Source organism: Cupressus sempervirens, chromosome 3, assembly GCF_028749045.1.
Source record: "Cupressus sempervirens isolate cs-2001-9-10 chromosome 3, ASM2874904v1, whole genome shotgun sequence".
NCBI classification, from domain to species: Eukaryota; Viridiplantae; Streptophyta; class Pinopsida; order Cupressales; family Cupressaceae; genus Cupressus; species Cupressus sempervirens.
This window is the reverse complement of record NC_143120.1, coordinates 851,805,555-851,828,846: the sequence shown is the minus strand read 5'-3', so window position 1 is coordinate 851,828,846 and position 23,292 is coordinate 851,805,555. Positions and strand designations below refer to the sequence as shown.

Here is a 23,292-nt window from a genome sequence, read left to right as displayed (position 1 = left end):
AATTATATATTATGATGTTATTAGAATTGTAATCATTAAATTACTCCTTATAATAAGATCACTTCCAGACCTATTTAAAAAGTTACAAAGAAATGAATTGGACTTCTACATAAATTTACATACACCATATGCAACTAAAAAAGCTAAAAACCATCAAGAGCATGGTACATAGTAGCTACATAGTAGCTAACTCAAATCAGCCACAGATATTCAACACATGCAGTGAGATTGAACCCTCACGGAGTCACTCAGCTTGTGGACTTTGTGTTAGCACTTGGGGATGAAGCCCTTCACATTGTAGTCTCATTGATTGGACCCGGTCAATTTGCAGCCTTCATTACTCAAAAATATATAAAAACTAGATCAGCCGACTAGTAACTCTCATAAGCCAAAAAAACATTAGAACTAATCAAGTATTGCAACTTTAACCACCACAAGTGAAATAATTAATTGGTGTCACAATATTCACTTTGGATGGGACATCACTGAGGTTCTCATCATGAATCCTAGTACCTGGATGTGATTTTGTCATTAAATTGAATGATCCATTGTCACCACAATTGATTAATAGCAATACAGTTGACAGTATCAGTCTTTATTATAAAACTGCACATTTCTGATATTTCTGAATAATTCTGATACGAATATAATGCAGTCAAGGATTGAAAATACGACCCACATGGCAGAGTTTTTGAGCCATTTGATACAAGGGGAAGATTGGGAACTGTGAAATAAAGATAGCCAACATGTCAGCTTTAACTTAATGTGAGTTGAAACCTCTGAATATCTCTAACAGAACAATGCAAAAACTGCAGCAATCGCTGTCAATTCAATCATAGGTACAAAATGATATTTCAATAATTTAACCTAATAAGGCAACAATAATTGCAGTTTAGATGAAATAGTCTTCATCAAAGTAACAGCAGATAGATGTACAACGAAGCTCCACATTTAGTAAATTCTTCATTTCTAAGGAAGGTCATGACATCAGGTGCATATCATTCATATCATTCGCAGATGATACACTCATCAGTCATGGTTTTCTGTCATCATTTCAGAGGATTTTCTATGGTGTTCTAGCTGAAAGAAAATTAATTTTGGAGCTTCTGTGAAGGAATTGAAGGTACTGATCACTTATATATCAGATTTTTGCCCTCCAAATGAAATTGAACTGCTACAAGCAGCAACAAATCACAGTGACATGCAGTAGACATTACATGCCAGGGTAATTATTGCTCCTTCCAAATTCGCCCAGTTACTCTCAGTTTCAATTCTTTCCTTTCCCCGCCAGAGAAAAACAGTGCCATGTTTCTTTGGATGATCAGTCCATCATGACTATCACGCACCTTCCTGTGGCTATCTCTAATGCTTCGTGGCACTCCTTGCCAAAGTAATTTCCGACCATTTGCTCCAACCTCAAGGCTGTAGCTAAAACACTTTGCATCATTATCATCTCCCATAAATCGCAAGAAAGCAATGTATACAGGTGCCATTCCCAACTGAAATGCTTCAAAATGTAAGCAAAAGAACTGCCCAAAACAATTGAATACCTGCAGATAAGAAGTATCATAAAAAGATGAGAAAAAATATATCAAACATCTTCTATGCATAAACATTGGTTTGCATTCAGATTAAGACTCACAGTCAACATCCATGTAGCATTCTCAACCTCATGGGGATTTGACTTTACATATCGATGGTTGAAAGTGCAACCACAATGCATATCCACTTTATGATCATCTCTTAAATGAGCGACAAGAAAAGGAATGTCACCGGTAACAGTACACTCGGAACCAGCATATGGGCAATTATAAGGCCTGAAAATACAACGGCCCTCGTGACTTTCTTTACTGTAGTATGGAAATATTTCCTGGCAACCATGCCTCTGGTACTTGCAAGGAAGTTCAAGCGAGGCTGCTACCTTTTCTAAGGCCAAGCATCTGATATTACCAAGATCATGTCTGCATGTAGGGCAACGATTATGAACTCTGGTTTTACATTGAGAACATAGTGTATGACCATTCGGACACTGCAACCAAAACCACATTGCAAAATCAAGTCCACATTCCATTCATGTTTTCCAAATAACTGAAACAATCAATGAAAGGGCTAGAGATTAAATAGTATGGCCAGAACCCAGATCATAGAATAAAAGATGAAATCTCACAGTTTCTTGACTTAATAAACAGGTAACTTATTGAAGATCCAATGGAGAGAAGTTGAATAACACAACACCAAAGCTCCCCAAGTAACAATAATCTAGCTAGTATTGATAAACTGTGATGGTTCAAAACTGGTGGTGTTGTTCTTGCCACAATAAGCTCCTCCCTTTGCAGCCTCACCACTTCATAGCACTGGGTCGAAAGCATTTACCCCTTAAAAACATAGTCTATGTGTTGCATGCTAACAGATCTAATATTGGGTATAGATACATCCCACATCTTAACCTTCTGATAAAAGTATGGTTCAATAGTCTTTTAAGTCTTTGAACACACACACACATCAGAAGCATAGAACCTAACACAAATATATGTGCACACATCCTGAGCTTGATCCTTTGGTGAAGGTTTCTGTATTCCATAGAAAAAGCACAGGTTCAAACCCATGTGTCATGTGTGACATAATTTATCCCTCCTTAAAAACTAGAGGTAAATGAAAAACATCCATTTACACCATATTGATGTCTTGATTGGAAGGGACCTCAGAAACTACCTATGTCTTAAAACTATCAGAAATGTATAAATAAAGAAAGAATCATAAATACCACATACATTGTATATTCTAATTGTTGTAGCTTTTGCGAAAAAAAACTTCAAACCTGGATACAGATAAGGACTCGATAGTGCATCCACACTACTGTTGCACAGGGATGCATCCCCAACATTCTCAAAACAGGGACGTCTCTGGGACATGGGATGTTATCCCTTAGCCCCCAGCTGTGCCTAATGTCAAGGGCTAACAGCTGCTGGGACGTGGAAACATCCCAGGTGGCCCCAGAATGTCAAGGGGGGCACCTGACCATCCCTTGAGAGTCTCAGGAACATCTAGGCATCCCTCGTTGAAAGATGCTTTTTTCCATTAGTGGGGACCCTCTATTCAAAATCTTTTTTTTAATTTTTTTTTGGCTCTATGCAAACCCTAAAGTGTATGTGGGGGCCTTCCACACCTACAAAAGACCATCCAAGCTTCATGCTGATTCGCATTGTCATTTCTAATTGTTTGCTACAGCACGATGAAGAAGTGTGATGAGCTGAGAAAAAGAGGAGTGAGGAGCAACAAGGAACAAAATATTTTGCCTTGTTGAAGAGATTTTTCAAGCACAAGGTAGGGTTTTAATTTTTTCCCTGGTTTTTATTTTATTTCTGATTTTGAATGATATTCATTTCTTGTTGTTTCATTTTTTTATTTCATTTCTTGTTAGAATTTCCAAATTAAGTTTTACCATTTGAGAATTGTTAAAGAAAATTAAATTTAGAGTTTTAATTTATTTAATTTTAAAGTAGGGCCTAGGCTGAAACTAAGCACTTATTGAATTATTTCGATTTGTCTGTGTTTATTGATTTGTTTTCATTTTGTGAAATGCTCTGTCAAAATGAGCTCCCATAGTCATGATATGAGTGAGGATGAGATGTAAATTCATTCTCATAGTCAAGCCATTCAAAATATGAACCTAAGCATGACGATGAGGGGAGTGAACATCGGCCAAATCCCGAAGGGCAAAACTAGGTCCATGGCTAGTGAACCACTTGCTACCATTTTGCCCCTCCCAACTTTTAAGAGAGTGGGCTAGAGGTTCTTATGATCCCAAATCTCCTCTCAGACACTTTGCGCAAGCCATTATAAACATGAAGCTGAGCATGAGTATAGGGCAGTGAGCATGGACCAAATCCAGAAGGGCAAATCTAGTTCCATGGCTACTGTAACACTTGCTACCAATTGCCTCTCCCAACTTTTGATAGAGTGGGTTAAAGGTTCTTACAATCCCAAATCTCCTCTCAGGCAGTTTTCAACAAGAATAACATTCACAATGTCAACATGTGGTGGCATCAGGAAATGGAAATGCAACATTTTGGTACAGAATGATTTGGGAGCATCACTAGAGTTAATGGACAATTCCTCTTTTGACCAGGAAAAGGTGTGGGAGAATAGGAACTTTTGAAGTTGCCTGAAAACCTGCATTACAAAATTGAGTTCAAAAAGCTTTAGGGTGTTCCAGATGACATTGGAGTTACAATGTCTATTACCTTGACTGGTAGGCAGCATATTCAAACTATTCAGAAAATTCAGGGGTAGCAAAATGCAGGGTAGCCACATGTTTCTATTCATACGTTGCATTAGAGAGTAAGAACAATGTCAGGACCTTCATCCACTCATGGTGTTGTGGTTGAATCACAACAGGGTAAGGAGAAAAACAAGATGCAAAGTAACCCCATAGCTGATATGTTCAATGTGCACCTGTGGGAATGGATGGATGATTCTTTGCATCCAATTTCATGTAACTTGATCTCCTCACCATAAGAGATGATGCTGGTGGTAGCAAAGGGAAGAGCATCATACGTGCCACTAGGTGAGCACAAATTGAGGACCCCAATCTTGGATAACAACCATGCCAAGATCAATGCATAGTGTTATGGAGACGATGAGGGCATGTTAGGAGGAGTCTGCATGCAGCATAGTTATGGATAAGAGGACAAACATGAGGCATCCTACACTCATCAATATCATAGCTACATGCACAGAGGGCCCATTCGTTCTCAAGGCGGTTAAAAGTTCAAGGCATCAAAAAGATTTTGATTTTCAGTATGGCATCCTTCAATCAGCAATCTTGGATAACAACCGTGCCAAGATCAATGCATAGTTATTGAGACGATGAGGGCATGTTAGGAGTCGTCTACATGCAGCATAGTTATGGATAAGAGGACAAACATGAGGCATCCTGCACTCATCAATATCATAGCTACATGCGCAGAGGGCCCATTTGTTCTCAAGGCGGTTAAGAAGTTCAGGGCATCAAGAAGATTTTGATTTTCAGTATGGCATCCTTCAATCAGCTATTGAAGAGGTTGGACCACAAAATGTGGTCCAAGTAGTGATAGATGTAGCACATGTGTGCAGAGATGCAAGGAAGCTTACTGAGGCAGCATATAAACATATTTGGACTTCATGGTGTGTGCATGCCATGAATAAATGCACTCGAGGATGTGGAGAAGTTGACTGGATAAAGGAGTGGTCAGCAATGCAAGAGATGTGCAAATGTTTACTTGCAACCACCACACTTCAGATGCAATAGTCAAGCACTTCACGAAGGAATTATAGAAACCAATTAAAACCATATATGCATCCTATTGCATTCTCTTGGAGAGAATGCTTGAGTTGCAAAACGCAACTACAACTCATGGATATGACTCAAGATTGGAATCGGTGGAATGAGGCCAAGACAAAGCAGGGGAGGAGGATGAGGAGATAGTGAAGAGTGATGCAAAATAATTAGACTATATCATCATGTCCAATTTTCCAGGTCATTGGATATGGGGATGGGTATGCACCTACCCTTGGATAGGTGTACAAGTGCATCAATTCTATGCTTGACCAAATGAGCTCAGTTGTGAGAGAGGGCCCCACTTTAGCATTCTATAATGAGCACATTCAGCCTATATTTCAGCAGATGGGACAGCTTGAACACTCCCTTGCACATGGTTGCTTATGCATTGAAACCAAAGTGGTGCATGCCTAGGCCAAGCAGAGTTGCACCAACTCAAGATGTTGAGGTGAACGAAGGTTTCTTTAGGTGCATTGATAGGATGTATGATGCTGAAATTGCTCACAAGATTTGCACTAAGTATATGAAATTTGTTACTCTTAGGTGTTATACCCCTAAGGTTGTGGGAAAGGCGTATATCAGAACTATGGCTCATGAGAGCCAGATTTTATGGTTGAGCTGTCTCGGACCAAATCACTGACTACCTCAATGACCATTCATTTGCTATCTGAAGTTCCTAGTTCTTCAGCTTCTAAGAGGAACTGGTCTACTTATAGCTTCATCCACAATCTTAAAAGGAAACAAACTTACCTCCAGGAGAGCAAAGAAGATAGTGGCTGTGCGTACTGCCTTGTATGTCACTTACCACAAACCGTGTGACAAGGAAAGCCCACAAGCAAAATGGGATGTACTCATTGGAACCATCACAGATTGATGAGCAGGAGGATGAGGATGAAGATGAGGATGCAACAACTTTAGATGTAGGGTTGGTTGGTGTTCCTTTGCCAGACCTTGACCTTGACGAATCCAGTGGTTCTAGTGATGAGGAGTTTGCCTTAAAGCCCAAACTCCCGGGGGATGATTGAGTTCTAATTTTTTGTAGCTTTAGAAAGAAAGAAAAGCTTAAAACTGGATAAAATTGGAAGGGACTTGGAAGTGCATCCATGCATATCTAATGCAGCCCATATATGATCCCTTGCTCAGATATATCTGAATGTAGTATATGGACCATATAGTATTTATATTTGACACAAAGACATGTAAAAGGGCAAGTTGCTAATGCATCCATACACGCCTGATACAGCCCAGCTATAAGCTTGTGTTCAAATACATCTGAATGTGGATGTAGGTTGTATCGTAATTGTATCTGGACAAGGAATGGGAGAGGCAGACTGTGTGGAGCACTGCCAGCTGTGATTACTATTAGAATAGCACAAGTACAACTGATAAGTAGAAGACATTTTCCATAACAAATCAAATTGTGATATTACCATCAAGATTCAACTGAGTAGTTTATTGAGTTAAACTCATTGACCCATGTTTCATGAGCAATTGTTCACATGAACCCATCTCTCATAAGAATTAATGGTACACTTTACATTCATTGCATCTAGGTGATACTCATTGCAATGAAGCACCGTGACTTCCTAGTAGGTCACACATCCCAGTACTACTCCAGCTGAAGTGCGCTTAACTATGGAGTTTCCTCCATGGTAGTACTAGGACGGATGACCTCTAGGAAGTCTTGGTACTTCACCTCAAAGAGTATCAGCTTGATGCAATGAGTGCTAAGCATTACATTAATTCTCATGAGATTTTGGGATCTCGGAAACTTTGAAAGAGCTAAATTAAAATCTCTCAAAAATATTTTTTTTATAAAATTCAATTACAAAATGCACTATATTAAAAAATTGGCATCTTGAAAGAGAAAATGCAAGGTTTTATAGCAAAAATAGCATGCAAAAAACACATTTTAATCAACGTTTTACCTATATCAACATTTTTCCTCCTAGTTTTCTGTGTCTATAAAAATGTGAGAGTCCAAATTATTCGTACGTGCCCAACAAAAAGAATAGAGTACTCGCCAACTCGAGGAGCACTCAAAGAGTTTGCAAACTATGATCCAAACATCCTATGCATAGGCATTATTGTATTTCTTGCTTTAGGGCATTGTTCAGATAGCAGAAGAGTTACTTTAACCAATCTAATGGGTGCATGTATGCATTCATTCATAGGAGCACATACCAATAATTACTTTCTGAGGTGCTCTCTAGAGCTTTATCATGGTGCGAATAATGAAAACAAATACTAAAACCTTACATGTCGATAAGGTAAACAAATACCAAAACCTTACATACCATTAGGGTAAACAAACACTGAAACCTTACATACCAATAAGGTTGTTGTTTTTCTGAGGATCGTTGCAAATGTAATAGCATTGCCTTCTTGATATGTGTTTTTCGAATGGCAGCGTCCTAGTTACAATTGTATGAGGAATAAACCAAGAGAAAGACGTGTTCCTTCATGGGACATGCCTATTCATCAACATAGTTAATATAATGTAATGACAACTTTAACTACAGTTTTATATATATATATATATATATATATATATATATATATATATATATATCATTGTCATTATATTAATATCTCTTTGATCTCCCAAGTTTATCCTACTAAAGCTACCAAAACATCAACACTCCTCTTAGCTAGGGAGGATAAACACAGGACACATATTACACCATTGGTAATATTAAGTATGATATCTTTGATCAAAACATATCCACCATTTTGATATCATGAGTATTGGTCTCCCAAAATACATAATATTCACCAATTCCTCAATAAGGTTTGATATCACATTTGATATCAAGAGTATTGGTCTCCCAGAATAATAATGATATTCACCAAGTACTCAAAATGAAGTTTGGTATCACATCTAATATCAAGAGTATTGGCCTCCTAGAATGTTGAGATGCAAGACATTCACCATATACTCAATTTGTTTGATCTCATGATACAAGTAATTAAGATCATGACCTTATAGAAACTTCTACAAATACAAGTGACATCATTTGGAAGTCATCACTTCTCATAATATACACAAGGGGTAGGCCCACTAAAATCACAGAGTCACGAGGTATGAAGCATAGTCCTCTTGATTGCTATAATTTATTGATCACCAGAGAATCCATCTCAACATGGTTTACTCTCTTTAAATCAATACAATCAAGATCACCGAAGGTTCACTATATTATATCCTCTATTTGCTCCCTCTCTTTCAAGGTTGCCTCTAATGAAATGTCAAGCTCCCTCTAAATCTCAATCTCCCTCTTCCTGCAATAATATCCTCAGAGGAAAAGATCAAGGCAAATAGCTCTTATAATACGTATGGAAATAAAAGAATAAGAAAGAGACTAACATAATAATCAAGGATAAATAAGATCATTCCAATGTAGATAAAATAAATATCTAATTTATATTTAATCATTTTGTTAAATTTATATTATCCCTTTGTATTGACAAATATTTCAAAATAATATATATGTATACATATATATATTACCACCCATAATATTCTATAAAATATTGAAGGCAATAATCCTTAACTTAATCATACCTTAGAATTTGCAATGTTTTATCCCTTTGCCAACAACAAAAACGGCCTAAGTCATTCATTCTTGTGTAATTCAATGCAATTGTCCTTGGAGATATTTGAATTCAAATACTATAGTGAATAATTTGAAATATGTTGCTTCTTGTACTTGCAAAGCCTGAGATGCCTACCCAATATTTCTCTAGATGTCAATTCATGTACTGTGTGTATAAGATTTGTTTATATGCAATACCAAAGTCGTCATATTTGCACAGATTATAGGTGTCGAGCATGGAACCTCACCATGTATATTCGATTGGAATTTTGTCTTTAATCAATACCTATTACCGATAATGGTTATCTTGTCTTCTTTCAAGAAGTAGATGCTTGCGATTAAGACGTCTTCCTCTTTGAATGCATAAAAGATCTCTACCACATCTTAGATGACTTTCTCAACAAAGTCAATCTCTTCCCTGCAATCTATTGCAAGCCATTCATTAACTTTACCGAAGGACATATTAGGCAACAAATATACAGTGAGAAGCATAAATATGGTTTGGTATTTGCTATCCAATTTTTCAAATGCTTTGCTTAGCATAGAAAACATGTTATCCATACCTACATTGGATTTGACAACCAAGCCATCTAACTCAGGAACCCATTTGGACAAGTCAAAACCATACTTACTAAAGAGGTGTCGGTCAAAAGTTGTTTTTTTAATTTATTTTAAGGCTAACGTATGAAATATGTAACTAAGACGAAGTTGTTTGAACAAACATTTGTTTGCAAATTGCAAAGCGAAACCTTTATCGTCTATCCCCAATGCTCTGAACAACAAGATGGTTATCGCCACCTCCTCTCCAAGCCTTGGCATGCCCATGCATGACTGTAAATTAATGAAATCCTTAAGGAATTCATCGCTACATGTGCTCAAGAGTATCCAACTATTTTCACCCTCGCCTCCTTGTAGAAAATCATTGACAACGTCTATGCTTTCTTTGGTTTGGATATTGTCCAAGATCGACAACACTCTTTGCCAGCTATTTTCACCCTCGTCTCCTTGTAGAAAATCATTGACAACGTCTATGCTTTCTTTGGTTTGGATATTGTCCAAGATCAACAACACTCTTTGGCCTTGCAAACTCTTTGTCAACAATTTCCACTTCTATCTATCCATTGAAGGGCCTCCAGATATGAGTCGCGGATGGTATACTTTGTCATTAAAATTTTTGAAATTATGATTGCAGAAAGCCTTGGAGAGTAGTTTTACTGAGGCCCAACATTCCATATAATCATGCAATGCGGATCCCCTTTCCACTGGGATGAATATCAGTATTGAAGAAATCTTCAACTTCTTGGCACATGTGTGCTTCTCCTTCCATAGCAAGGATATGATACTCTTGTGGAAGTACACAAGAGATGGTTCTTGCAATTTCATTCCTAAACTTTACTTCACCTCCAAGTGAAATGCATAAGCTTGATATTCATACCCTTCTTCATTGACTATTATTTCTAAACAGTTCTCCGTTCTAATTTAATTGTTGTTCATATTTTCGTTCCTTCATCCTTTATTTCTTATCTACGTTTGCAGCCTAGCTTTGATACCATGTTGTTTTCCTAAGGATCACTGCAAATGTAATAGCACTGCCTTCTTGGTATGTGTTTTCCAAACGGCGGCATCTTGGTTGTATTTGTATGAGGAATAAACCAAGAGAAGAAACATGTCTAATGTAATGACAACCTTAATTATAGTTTTATATATATATATATATAATCAATCATTGTCATTATTTTAATATCTCTTTGAGCTCACAAGTTTATACTACTAAAGCTACCAAAACATCAACAAAGGTAAACAAATATCACCCAGTACAAAAAGAGAAGGGCAGTGCATAGTTTGCTTAAATTCTTTTCCAATCTAATTGTTTGTGAATGAGATACTAGGTTGGCCATATAGCACAGTATCAATATACAAACAAACACCATGGAACAGGCACTGCCAGTTTCAAAAGTGTATGGTCAAAGGTGTAGTCATTGCAATTTAATATTTATAGTGGTAAATGCATAAGGCATATTAAAGATTAATCCACACGGAATTTCACAGTTAATCAAAAGGAGCAAGAATTCTTATTTTTATAATGTATTATAAGGTTGCAAAATCTTCTGTTCAACTATAAAGCATCATGAATAAGGCAGAATGCAGTTGGCGCTCAATTCACTGTGTGCTGATAAATAATAAGACCCAAATGTCAAGTGCCAGCCAAAATTCAAAAAAAGAACACAAACAATTCAAATCAAAGCTCAGGTGATTTTAAATTAAGAATTAAAAGATTACCTGTTCAAGTATAGGGGAAAATGCATGTGCAAACTCATCATGAGGATACCACAGATAAGAGTGATAATGTCTGACAAAGATGGAACAAAGATTCATAAGAATATTTACACACTGAGCACACCTTCTCAAACAAATAGAGAAGGATATCACCAGTTGAATTCACAATGAAAGTGTCTCATAGAAATCTACAACCACACCCACCCATGTGGCATCAGCACATTTGATTCTCCTATGCATGTATCAAGAGAATATGAAAGAAATGTCTAATTTCTTGGGCATATTGACTGACTCCATAATACAGGAATGCCAATGTTTTTGTGTATAGCTTTTGTTTAGTGACTATATATATGTGCATGTGCGTGTGTGTGGGTGTGTGGGTGTGTGTGGATTTGGCTACCTAAACAAACATATGGCTTTTTGACCACCTGTAAACAGAAAGCTTTCAGTCATCTGTCAGCCACCAAAGGTGTCATTCAGCAGGTTGGTACAATATTGGAAATGACTTAATCCTGCTTCTGGTTTTGTAGTGAACACTTGTCAAAATCATTTGAAAAATGATACCGTGTATAAGAGCTTCAAATGACAAAAATTAACTGCACAGCAGAATTAACTCACTGATCCCATACATAAATGACAGATTCAAACATCCAGAAGTGAATTAAACCTATCCCAGGTTCTGCATAGAACATAAGCATATTATTCTTCATTATACCTTTATCAAACTGCTCGTGAAGGGAACTCTATTAATATCCTAAACAAGATTCCATTCCTGCCTTGTTTTGTTCATGACAGGCACAGTAGCCAAATCTTGTACCCAGGAAATCTAGGCTCAAATGCCCATAAGCATGAAACATCCTCAGTATACAAGGTCTGAATCTACAATATTGGCTACCACACCAGTTTGGTCGATTTCAGAATCTAGGACTCATTTTTTTAAAGCAGGGATATGCTCAGGTAGAGAAAACACTTTCAGAGAGTGCCATGAGTAAAAACATACTGATCAATACTACTGCACACTGCTGCAGCTTATAGAATTGTTGTAAGCTCAGATCAAACATTTTGGACTGTAGATGTTGTTTATTTCTAATTATAACTAAAGAAATCCAGAGTGTGACAACAAAATCTTTATGGTTCTTACAATTCCAAAAGACAAATGATGCTTCACCATTTTCTTTAGGCATACGAACATCATAAGTTTATAAGATTACAAATTATATAAAGGGAAAAAAAAAAATCTCTCATAAGAACGCAGAGAAAAGAATCACAAAATTCATCTAGGTTTAGAATTTGCCAAACCTGGAGAATGGGAGGATACATAGAATTAGTGCATACTGGACATTCCAGTAGTTCATGTACACTACTTGCAGCAGTAATATTAGATTTGACTGTAAGACGGATGGAGCTTTTCACTTCACCTACATCATGCTCTACAGCATTTGGAGGAGTGGCATCAATAACTTCTGGCACTTCATGCATGTCTGCACAATGGATATTGCCTGATGCCATTACCACTCTCAGACAGCAATAATGTTGTACTCACTACTCACACCCTCCAGACAAAAATCTCCAAGCTATATACAATCCTGTTCAAGCCTGCGATAAGAATGATGACTTCTGACAAATAGTCCATCAAAGAACAGTCAAAATCTCATACAGCCAAATACCCTGGCATGCAAGCTACCATGACAAAACTGTACATACCTGCACAGCACATACACAAGCACACTGTCATTCGATGAAGTAGGATATACAATATAGAACATAAAACCCAAAAACATCAAATAGATCAATTCACCAATCTATATTTATCAGATACTATTTACCTTAACAAAAGTATGATATAGATAGAAAACATTTGAGCTATCACGTGACCTTTTATAGTGAAACTGAGTATTTAGGTCAACTTGCAAAGACAGACATCAACCAACAAATCAAACACAGGCTACCCTATGAAAACGTAGGGTAGGTAGGATGAATATAGATATAGAAAATTCTGATACGGAAACATTATACAAAAATCAATGAATAAAACCACCTACAAATTTACAACCCATGATTTAACTTTTGTACATTGAACATTAGACCACAAATTGAAGGCACTACTTAACACTGCAGTTAACAGATATTCTGGTTCACATTTTGTTGTTGATATGCAATCAAGATATCCCATGTGAGATAGCCTCTTCTTTGTATCATACATGTTGCTTCAGGTATTCTTTCTATATGAGCATAAAGTCAATTTTCATGTAAAGAAAGATCTCTACTGAAATTTCCTTTATTTTAAATTTTGTTGAGAGATTTGTATAAGCATAAATTATATGCCTATCTCAAAGCCGAGCGTGGTAGTTTGAATAATAAATACTAATTGGGTAATTCTTCATAATTATCCTTTGCTTATAAATTATTGGTATGAAATTTCCACAGTTTATGTAGTAATAATGCAACCTATATTGGATTACAACCAGTGATCCATCATTAGGAAGAGGAATATGTGGAATTGATCGCTTATAAATTATTGGTATGAAATTTCCACAGTTTATGTAGTAATAATGCAACCTATATTGGATTACAACCAGCGATCCCTCATTAGGAAGAGGAATATGTGGAATTTGAGTGCAGACAATACAAACATGAAAAACAATACTGATACGAGTTTTATGCAATTCAAAAAATAACAATGCAAGTTTTTGGTTTAATCTTTAAATTGTGTATTCTGTTCAGGAATCTATAATCAGAAAGAGGGGTGCATTCGATCTACAATTCTCTGCCACATATTCCTCTTGCTGATGACATATCACTGAGTGTGACCTCAAACGTTGATTGAAAGACTTGTACGGGTTAAACCAAAAGCTTGCAATATTATAAATTATTATTATACAAGGTACAACAAATTATGATTGACAAGGCTTGTCTACACCAAGCTTTGTTAGAAGATTGAAAACATTATCCAATACATGTAAGTTAACTGTAAAGTTCCCTGGTTCTCAAAAAGAAATCTTGTGGGGGCATGAAACCTGCAACCATAATTTGCTATTAAAATTTACCTGTGTTGCAACCATACCTCATGTTACATTAACTATGTACATCATCTTTCGATATCGACATTAACCACATAATTTCTAAGTACTAATATCAATTGGTATCATCTGTCCTTTCCAGTGTCCTCTTCACTTTACCACCCATACACACAGTATCCTTGGGCCAGATCCTCTACATTCAACCTCTAGGTATATTTGCATATCTGTATTGTTTGTGAACATGCATTTGTGTCTACACATATGTGTGTCCGTGTGTATGAGCATGTATGCATTTGCATATATGACTATAATGAATTCGACTGCAATCAAAACTAGAAGTATATATTGTATTTTATATGATTGTGATTCTTTTTCAAAAAAACTTGAATGGCAAAATTTCAATGGTTATTCAGGGGTGGAAACAGGGAAAAAGCAAATTCACATGTTTATTGGACATGCTGTGGAGAAATAACCAATTCATCCATTCACTGTGAATAAATTTTATCATTTAATTTCTAATTTCAAATACAAGCCTTTTCATCCTTCTTATAGCCCCCTCACTCTGCAAAAACATTACCATCATGTCGTCTCCAAAACTTTCAACATCATTAAAGAAAATAATGCATGTAAAATTGCATCAAATAATTAAAGAATAGTTACAAAAAGGGAGGAGTTTAAGATAACCTACTTAAGGAAAATGTAATTGCAAAAAACAAATAATTAACAAATAGTTGCAACAAAGAAAAATAAGTTCAAACAAAAGTTCAAGCAAATTTAAAACTCTTTAGTAGATACTGATTCAAGCACAGAAGGTAAAAATATTTTAGCGTAGAAATCAGAGAACAATCTAACAATTCTTTGTTAAAAATCGAGATAGTAAAGAGTTTATCAGTTGATACTCTTGTGCTTAAAAATTTAAGTTTCAAATTTTACAAGAGAAATCAAAGCAGTCAGCTCATATCTTAAATTTAGTCAGAAGGTAGAAAACCTGACAAGTCTAAAAGTTCAAAAATTAAAACAATTTGTGATTATTTAAGTTGATTACCATTCAACGATTAAAATAATTAGCAGAACAATCAGAGCGCAGTATGCCCCTTGAAAATCATCTACCTAGAATGATTGAAAAATGTGAGCAAGAAATGATAGCAAGAACCATATATTGAAGTCTGCTTAATATAGAAAACCCACCATACGAAAATCAAAAAGGAGATGATGTTAAGTCTCCAAAATGAGTATACCCATAAATAAAATATTCAGATGCCATTTGGCATCACTGCTTTGGGCTGGGCCACTTGCCTTTTATTTGGCTGTCTCTTTGACCAGTGGTGGTCTTTAGTTGAACATTAATAAAATCATCTTAGCTTGTCAGAAAGCAATCGTGATGCTTTGACACCTTTTTCAATCTATATAATGGGTTTATCATAGCTTTCCAAACTCTAGGTATGCTACTTTTAAAAGATTTTAGTTTAAACAAAATGATAAGGACATTTTCTCCTTATCACATTTTGATGAAAGAAGCTCGTCCAATAAGTTGGCACCATATACAACCAGTGGAATAAGTTGGTACATAATATCTTCCCTCCAACTTCAAGAAATCAACTCAAATCAAGCCAGCCCTATTTTATTGGAAAAGAAGGCAAGCTCATAAAATGACCTTGTAAATTCTACAAGACTCTTGCACTTCTTCAAGTAGCAACTTGCTCCTTACTCTTGCATAGCTTCCTTAGAACCTTCTATTACAAAATTCCACCGTATTTAGTCACTTGTTATGCTTTTAATAATCTTTCACAAAAGCTACAAATCCCATTTGAAGGATAATCAGCTAAAACTCAGCCACTTTGATTACCACATGCACATTAAAATACCATGTGAATATTAACACTATTGCAGTCAGTAGTTATTAATCTCCTATCATAAACAATTATTAAACTGCTGAAAATAAATTCCTAGCTAATATCAAACAATAACACAATTGCAACTTCACCAATAAAATACAGAAAGAAATTCAAAACACAGAGAACACAATATTTTCGGACAAATCATCCCTGGAAAAACCCCCAAGGGAAAACCAGTTCTACAGATGGAAAATATATTAACTTCAGCAAATCAAGAGATACAAAATTCCTTGCCTATCACTAGCAGAATTCAGACAACCTCCTAATTTCTCCTACTGACATTCTCCACTGCTATCCCCAACACTATCACTGCACCCTCGCTAACACTGCAAGACTTGCTATCCCTGCAAACTCATTTGCTAACACTGCAAATGCTTCTACAACTTCTTGTTGTTCTCTGTACTGTTTTGTTCTCTTTTGTCTTGTCTTGATCAAGACAACTCAACCAAGAAGTTTCTAGTTGCTTCTCAATTAAAACAAACCTAACCAATAGGTTACCAGTGGCTTCTAGAAGGAGTCAATTAATTAACAAATATTTGTCATAACTCTAACAATTATTTTCCAATTAATCACATATGGACGAACAGCTGTCCAAGCTACCTAAAACTAACATACCAAACTTGATGCAATGATCTTATTCATCAACTTATGTCAACAAAGGTCAAAAAATCATTATAGAGTTTGTGACTTGATGGGATTTTGAATTTACAATATACTATCCAATCCTCTATTGTGTCTTATCTTCTTCTACTCTCTCCTAAAGTTTTTTTTCATTGGTGTCACATGATGTGGATACATATTCAGGCATATAAAGTTTAAGTGGAGTTGTAGAGTCCTAGGTTAGAGTGGGATTTTCAGGCTAATTAAATAATTTCCATCTACAGAAAAATATCAGATGCATACAGTTTGAGTCGGACAAGTAGTATTCAGCTTATAGACTCCTCAGTTAGAGTAAGCTAGCAATTCGGGTTAAAATCCACATAGACAGTTTAAAATGGTCTCAGGCAACAACAAAGACAAACTAGCAGACTCCAGTGGGATTTCTAAAATACAGAAGTCACTTTCAACCTAAGAATTTAGAAAACCTTTAGCCCTCGCATTTACCTCTCAGCCTCTTCTCAATCTCTCTTTTATTGGCACGTCAAAATGAAGTCTGTTCAAACCTTATACTCAGATTTTTGTATGGCAGCATAGGCTTGGAAAATCGTAGCTTGGAATGAACTAATAATTTGCATTAACTTTTGCCTTGAACAAAATAAAACAGCATGGAAATTGAGAAAGATAATCTCATCACTCAGGAGTCCAGATACACCGTTGTTTGGAAGAAACTAAATAAAAATAAAACGATTTTGAATCTGCTGGTGCAAATGAAATGGGATTCCAAAACTCGAAAAAAACCATTTCCAACCTCCAAAAAGTCATTTCAAAAACTTTGCCAATAACTTAAGCTTCTCAACATTCCATACAGTTCTTTGTTCTTGCCAGTTTTCAGATATATGTTAGTCAATTTATAAAATAACTTGAGGCAAATGCATACTCAAACCAGCTGCATATGTAGCACTGAATGTTAGGCTCTAAAATGTCAATGATAACAAGGTTCCCTACTCAAACTCCCTGAATGTACCAACACCAAGAAGTTTGATATAGGTCCAATGCATATTAACAAAAAAACAAAATCTTATTATGTAGGCAAAAATTGAAAATATTTACAAATGCTTAGCCTCATGAAGAAACAGATTTGAGCTAACAGGTATATGCATATGCCAACAATACAATTTTTCCAATGGCAACATAACAATAGCGTGAAATGGTGAGAGAAGAAAATTTGTTAAAATTAAAAATTTCATATCTTCAAGAGTGAGGACATCAGTGAACAATGCACCTTAATAATTAAAATGTAAATCCAACTTTTCAGGGAGTAAAATGCAATGATTGAATTAGACATTGGACTCCTCGTTTCATTCTGTCGAATGGTACAAATATAACATTATGTTTACAAAAGCTATGCTAGCTTTCTTTTCGTGTAATCACTCCATGAGTCTATGCATTACAAAAGCTGTGCTAGCTTTCTTTTCGTGTAATCACTCTGTGAATCTATACATTAAATATATTTGGTATTCTTTAAAACAAATTTCCAGAGTCCAAAGGATTGTGAATGATCATTATGTAGCAAAACTGCAAGAAGAAGACCCAGATTAAAATCATGTCCCAATAGGATGACCTTAAGCTCTGGCATGTGATGTGGATAAGGTGTAACAACTATTTGACAATTCAAATATGATGTGTTCAGAAATCTTAGGAATGTGGTCCAAAATTACAACAGTATTTCAGAAATGATTTTAAAAGAGTCCAAAGGATTGTGGAATACAAATAATGGCGTACACTTATAAGCACGTGACCTCGTTTTACACTCTCCCCACCATTAGAAGCAGAGAGCAGGCATGCAGTAACATGCTGCTGTAGGAATTACGGAAAATAGAGTTTGTTATGTGTTTACACTTCTCAAGAATATGGATCGATATAGCTGCCTTTGTTAAAGGTGACTGTACACAATCTCACCCAAAATTCACTAAGAAAATTCACTCAATTCCAGATAAATTTGGCATCAACCAAATATTCTTGGCTGAGTTAAGGCAGCACACAATGTCACCCACAACTTAAAAAGAAAAATAATTTAGAGATATAGAATTTTGGTGACAAGAGACCACAATGCAATAAATGGTACCAAATGACTCGCAAAGAGACAAATCATGTATATACACAATGGCTGTACAGTCCACGTTCTAGAAATAGAGAGATACCAAAGGAACCAAGAAAATTTAAAACATAAGAGAGATAAGAAGTGCGTTTGATGTAGGTTTTGAAAAATTCAATGCTCTGTTGACCAAGTAAAGACTAAAGCAACGATCACTTTTCTAACGCATAAGCTCAAATTCAAAGCAATAAGATACGCAACATGCAACGCCTGCCGGGCTATGATCCACCAGTAAGTTGGTGATAGTTTACAACTGGAAGTCCATGTTTGACACCGACCCGGAAACTCCCCCTTTCCAACCAATCTTGTGTGTTCACTTGCAGGAAAAACTTCCCTACCGTGCCACAGAAAGGTTGCAAATATTTATTCCCTCGTCTTCTAGTTGAGGGGTGGGCTCGCGGGATAAATCAATGGGATTTTCATAACAGACACCAACATTTAAATCCCATTAACCACGAAGATCAATATAAACATGTCTGAATATGCGCAATATGCTAAGAAAGTAGCATATATCAACTGTTCAATACAAACAACAAACGAAATACAGAAATATCGCAAACTGGTTTATCTTGAATAATGTTGGGCAACAACTGGAGAGACTCGAAGCATCCTACAATTTAAATACTAAGGGGTTGATTTCAAAAGACTTACTCATATAAATAGACTATGAGATGTCATTCAAAAATTGAAAAACCAAAGACAATCGTGAAGATATACAATCTAAATGCTTGAACTGAATGCAATGAGGAAAGAAAAATAAATGAAACCAAGTGAAAAGAGAAAAAAAAACACAACAAAATTTCCTTACTCAGGGCAATGACGATTTGATTCCAATTTTAGCAAGCCGGCATACGCAGAGATTTGAGCGCAGTCTCTCTGCCACGTTAATGTACGCACAATCAATAAGCCCTGAAATCTCAAAACCCTATGTCTAGAAGGGGTAAAAGAGAAAACAGATTTAATTTTGGAATAAAAAAACCCTTAAACCAAAAAATAAACACACGGCTATTGGCAAAACTATACCCTTCGCCAACAATTCGGCCGGCCTGCAAATCCTACAATACAAAGCCTCGCAAAATGTCGAAAATAGAACATCTCCCATTTCTAAACATCCTAAAGCGAGATTCGTCAACCGAATCCCAGTTTTGTTCAAATTCAACCTCGTACGTGTGCCGATGAATGCTCAAATTTCGCAATGAACAGCTCATCAACAGCTCAAATTCTACATGAAAACAAAACACTGGAAAAAATTACGCACCGTTGAGAAGGACACCGCGTACAGATCTGCAGAGTGAAGAATGGCAGAAGGGGGTGAAGAAAACGCCATGATGTACCTTCGTCTCTCTACCCGCTCATCTTAATTCTGGAATTAATGCATCAAAATACAATGTATTAAAATATGCAACAGATCTCAAAGTTACAACGATCCTGACCTTTGGTTGGTAGATGTTTATACGTAGACGGATTCCAAGACTGTTATTAAATCTAGTTCGCACATATTTTATTGGATTTTTTTTTGCAACATCTTTGAATTTTGTTTTTAATTTTTGGATTTTTAGAGGGAAGATACCTTCGATTCCTTAAGACTGTTTTTGAATACGTTTGGAGGGGACATAACTTAGTGGAGTAGATTTTGTTTTTACATGATTTTTGAGTGAAGTGCAAAGAAAGTTAGAAAGGGGGATTCAATTAAGTGAAAATGATTATGAGATTATTATATGTTGGTCATGATAAGGACTACGTCTACATTGAAATATATTTTCTAATTTATCTAATTTATGATAGGGTTTACCATATGCGGTTATTAGAGAGTTTGCATTGAAGTTTTCAAAGTAATAAGGTATTATGGTGTGAAAAATGTATACTAATTGGTGAAAAGAAAAGTGTATTTTTAATTTAGGTTTAACATTAGTTTTTTTTATTTGCTTGATCTTTAAGAAGCTTGCAGACAATGGGGTCTATTTTTCTTATATGGGATATTAAATATAATATATTAAAGGCAAGAACTATAATAGTTCTTTAAGTACATATAAGTGGTCTCTAGTTCAAACAAATGGTTCATTCTTCATGAAAATAAAATGTTATTATTGTCACTTTAAGCAACGAAAATCTAAGTTAAACTAGAGGCAAGTTGAAATACTTGCAAATACAAGCTAAACTATTTAAAGTTTGAGAACTCTTCCCTTTCTTAAAAGATCCTTGGTGACATTTCATGGGAAGTTATTTTGAGTGGGTATGTTTAATGTACGATTTTATTGTTTTTTTTTTTTATTGTGTATGCATATTCTTAAACTTCAATTTTAGATTTAGCAATTTGATATCAAAAGAAATTATTTTAAAATGAACTCTAACTCAATTCATAATATCGAGTCATTAGTAGCAATTATTTATGTATACATAATTGTAAGGGCTTCCACTTAGCTCATTATTTCTCTTGGTCCAATAGTTATCAAGGGCCTCTTCATAAGCTTAGTTATTTATCATATTGTTTTTTTACCCTCCCCAATTCACCTACTTCCTTTTAATGATGCTTTACTTGTCCAATTAGATCTTTTTGTTGTTGTTTCCTAACATCTTCCCTCTCCTTGCACTTGTTTTCTTTATTATTAGCAACCTAAGTTAAGTATTTTTTTTCCTTTCAAACTTTAACACAAATCTCATCTTTTTTTATAAAAACTTTGTTAAAACCCTCTTCACTATTTGGCATGAACAACCTTGTTCAAGCCTTAAGGAAATTTGCATACTTTTTGTTGTAATGATTTAGAATAACTGAGAGGGGGGAGGGGGGGTGAATCAATTATCCTCGAGTCCAGATGTACCAATTCAACCTTTAAACACTTCAAGCAACTTAAATAAATTCAAATACCCACTTGGTCTCTATAGCATATCATCAACAATTTAACATTTCATACAATATCTTAACTCTTTGTCTCTATATCTGTCAAATGGCAGTAAATAAACTACTATAAAATATAGCATGCAAAATAATAACATCCACATATGATAATAACACTTTGACACCAAGATTTACCGTAGAAACCCAATTTGGGAAAAATCACCAAGTAACGTGCTACCAATTTTCACTCTTCTAAAGTGAGCTCGGTTAAGAGCCAACCTTTTTAAAGGATTTAATCACCCTGTTAGGAATAGCCTTGTTAGAGGAATTTAGAACAATCTGTTAGAATGTCACCTTGATTAAGGGATTTACAAAATGATTGTTAGGTCAACCTTGATTAAAATATTTTGGACTGATAGAATGGTTAGAATGTAATAGTAGGTTTGATATGCAAAGTACAACTCACTTTGCAAAGTCATATCTCCATTCACTCATTTGTTAGTTCACTGACTGCCCTCCATTGACATTTGCATCACTGATCTGCTTGGCATCTCCTCAAGCAATCACACTTCATCTCTTATGTTTACCTCTTCACAACTTCTCCTTAAGATCATCAATCAACCATGAACCTCTCAACTCATTCCTTATGCCTCCTTAAATAGGTAATTATGATTTTTTTTGCTTAAACATCACCATCGATCTTAGGGTTAGGTCAAATTCATCGAATCCTTCCATCTTTTGTTCTCCTTCTTCTAGAAATTTATGATCAAATCCTTGCCTTTGATCATGTAATTGTTAGAATGTTTAGAATAACAAAGAGGGGGGTGAATCAGCTATCCAAGGTCCAAATGTATCAATTGAACAAATAAACATTTAAACTACTTCTAATCTTCATATTCATTAGCTTGGCCTCTACAGTAAACTTTCAATAACATAAACTAGTAGTCCATTGTTCTAAATATAATAAACTTGCAAAATATAAGCATTAATTGTTGATGCAGGAGCATCCAGAGGTATAAGGGCAATCTTGTGTCACCCAAAAAAATGTACTTAGACTTAGTTTCTGTTTCATGTCTTTACATTTTTGGATACCCATTTGGGTCAAATAAAGGTTCCAACTCTCACAGTTCAACTATTAGTGTGCTAGAAAATCTCGAAAAAATAGGAGCATGCAATTTGGCCATCATTTTGGTAAACTAGAAGGTGTGAATTGGCCAGATGAATGTAATCATGATTTAGAGCATTCCAAAAAAAGAATCAGGTCAATAGGCCCCACGGTTTGAAAGTTATTGCAGTTTTTCGAGTTTTGGAGACCTCCTAAGAATGCTTCAAAGTCAGGTTTGGGGTATTAAATGACCTCAAAAAGGGTCAAAAAATGGGGAACGGGCAAAGCTTGTCCATAAGGCTATAGAGCGCTTCGAGAGCTTTTCGAAAATGTAAACGGTTCGTCAATCGGAGCTACAGTTCAAAAGTTATGCCTCCCGGACGTTTAGTTACCATTTCTGGATTCTTCTAGATTTGCACCGACTTCTAACGTAGCTTCTGGAACCTTCTATTTTGTCGGTGGATGCCTACTAGCACTTTCTAAAATGTACT

General features: G+C 35.7%; 1 protein-coding gene across 5 annotated transcripts; it reads right to left on the bottom strand.

Moving 5' to 3' along the window:
- Nucleotides 1-838: 838 nt before the first annotated feature.
- Nucleotides 839-20,448, bottom strand: LOC149569456 (E3 ubiquitin-protein ligase DIS1-like). Of its 5 annotated transcripts, none has more exons than XM_089822158.1 (5): nucleotides 20,119-20,448; nucleotides 19,669-19,736; nucleotides 12,490-12,894; nucleotides 1,643-2,029; nucleotides 839-1,550 (listed from the first exon to the last, which is right to left on the bottom strand). In XM_089822158.1, the coding sequence occupies exons 3-5, from the start codon at nucleotides 12,697-12,699 to the stop codon at nucleotides 1,230-1,232; spliced, it is 918 nt and encodes a 305-aa protein (XP_089678284.1). In that variant the 5' UTR covers nucleotides 12,700-12,894; nucleotides 19,669-19,736; nucleotides 20,119-20,448; the 3' UTR covers nucleotides 839-1,229. The 5 variants fall into 5 exon arrangements, with proteins under 5 accessions (XP_089678284.1, XP_089678287.1, XP_089678285.1 ...); XM_089822161.1 differs by having other exon boundaries at nucleotides 19,669-19,791; nucleotides 20,119-20,287; XM_089822159.1 differs by having other exon boundaries at nucleotides 19,884-20,225.
- Between the last annotated feature and the right edge of the window lie 2,844 nt (nucleotides 20,449-23,292).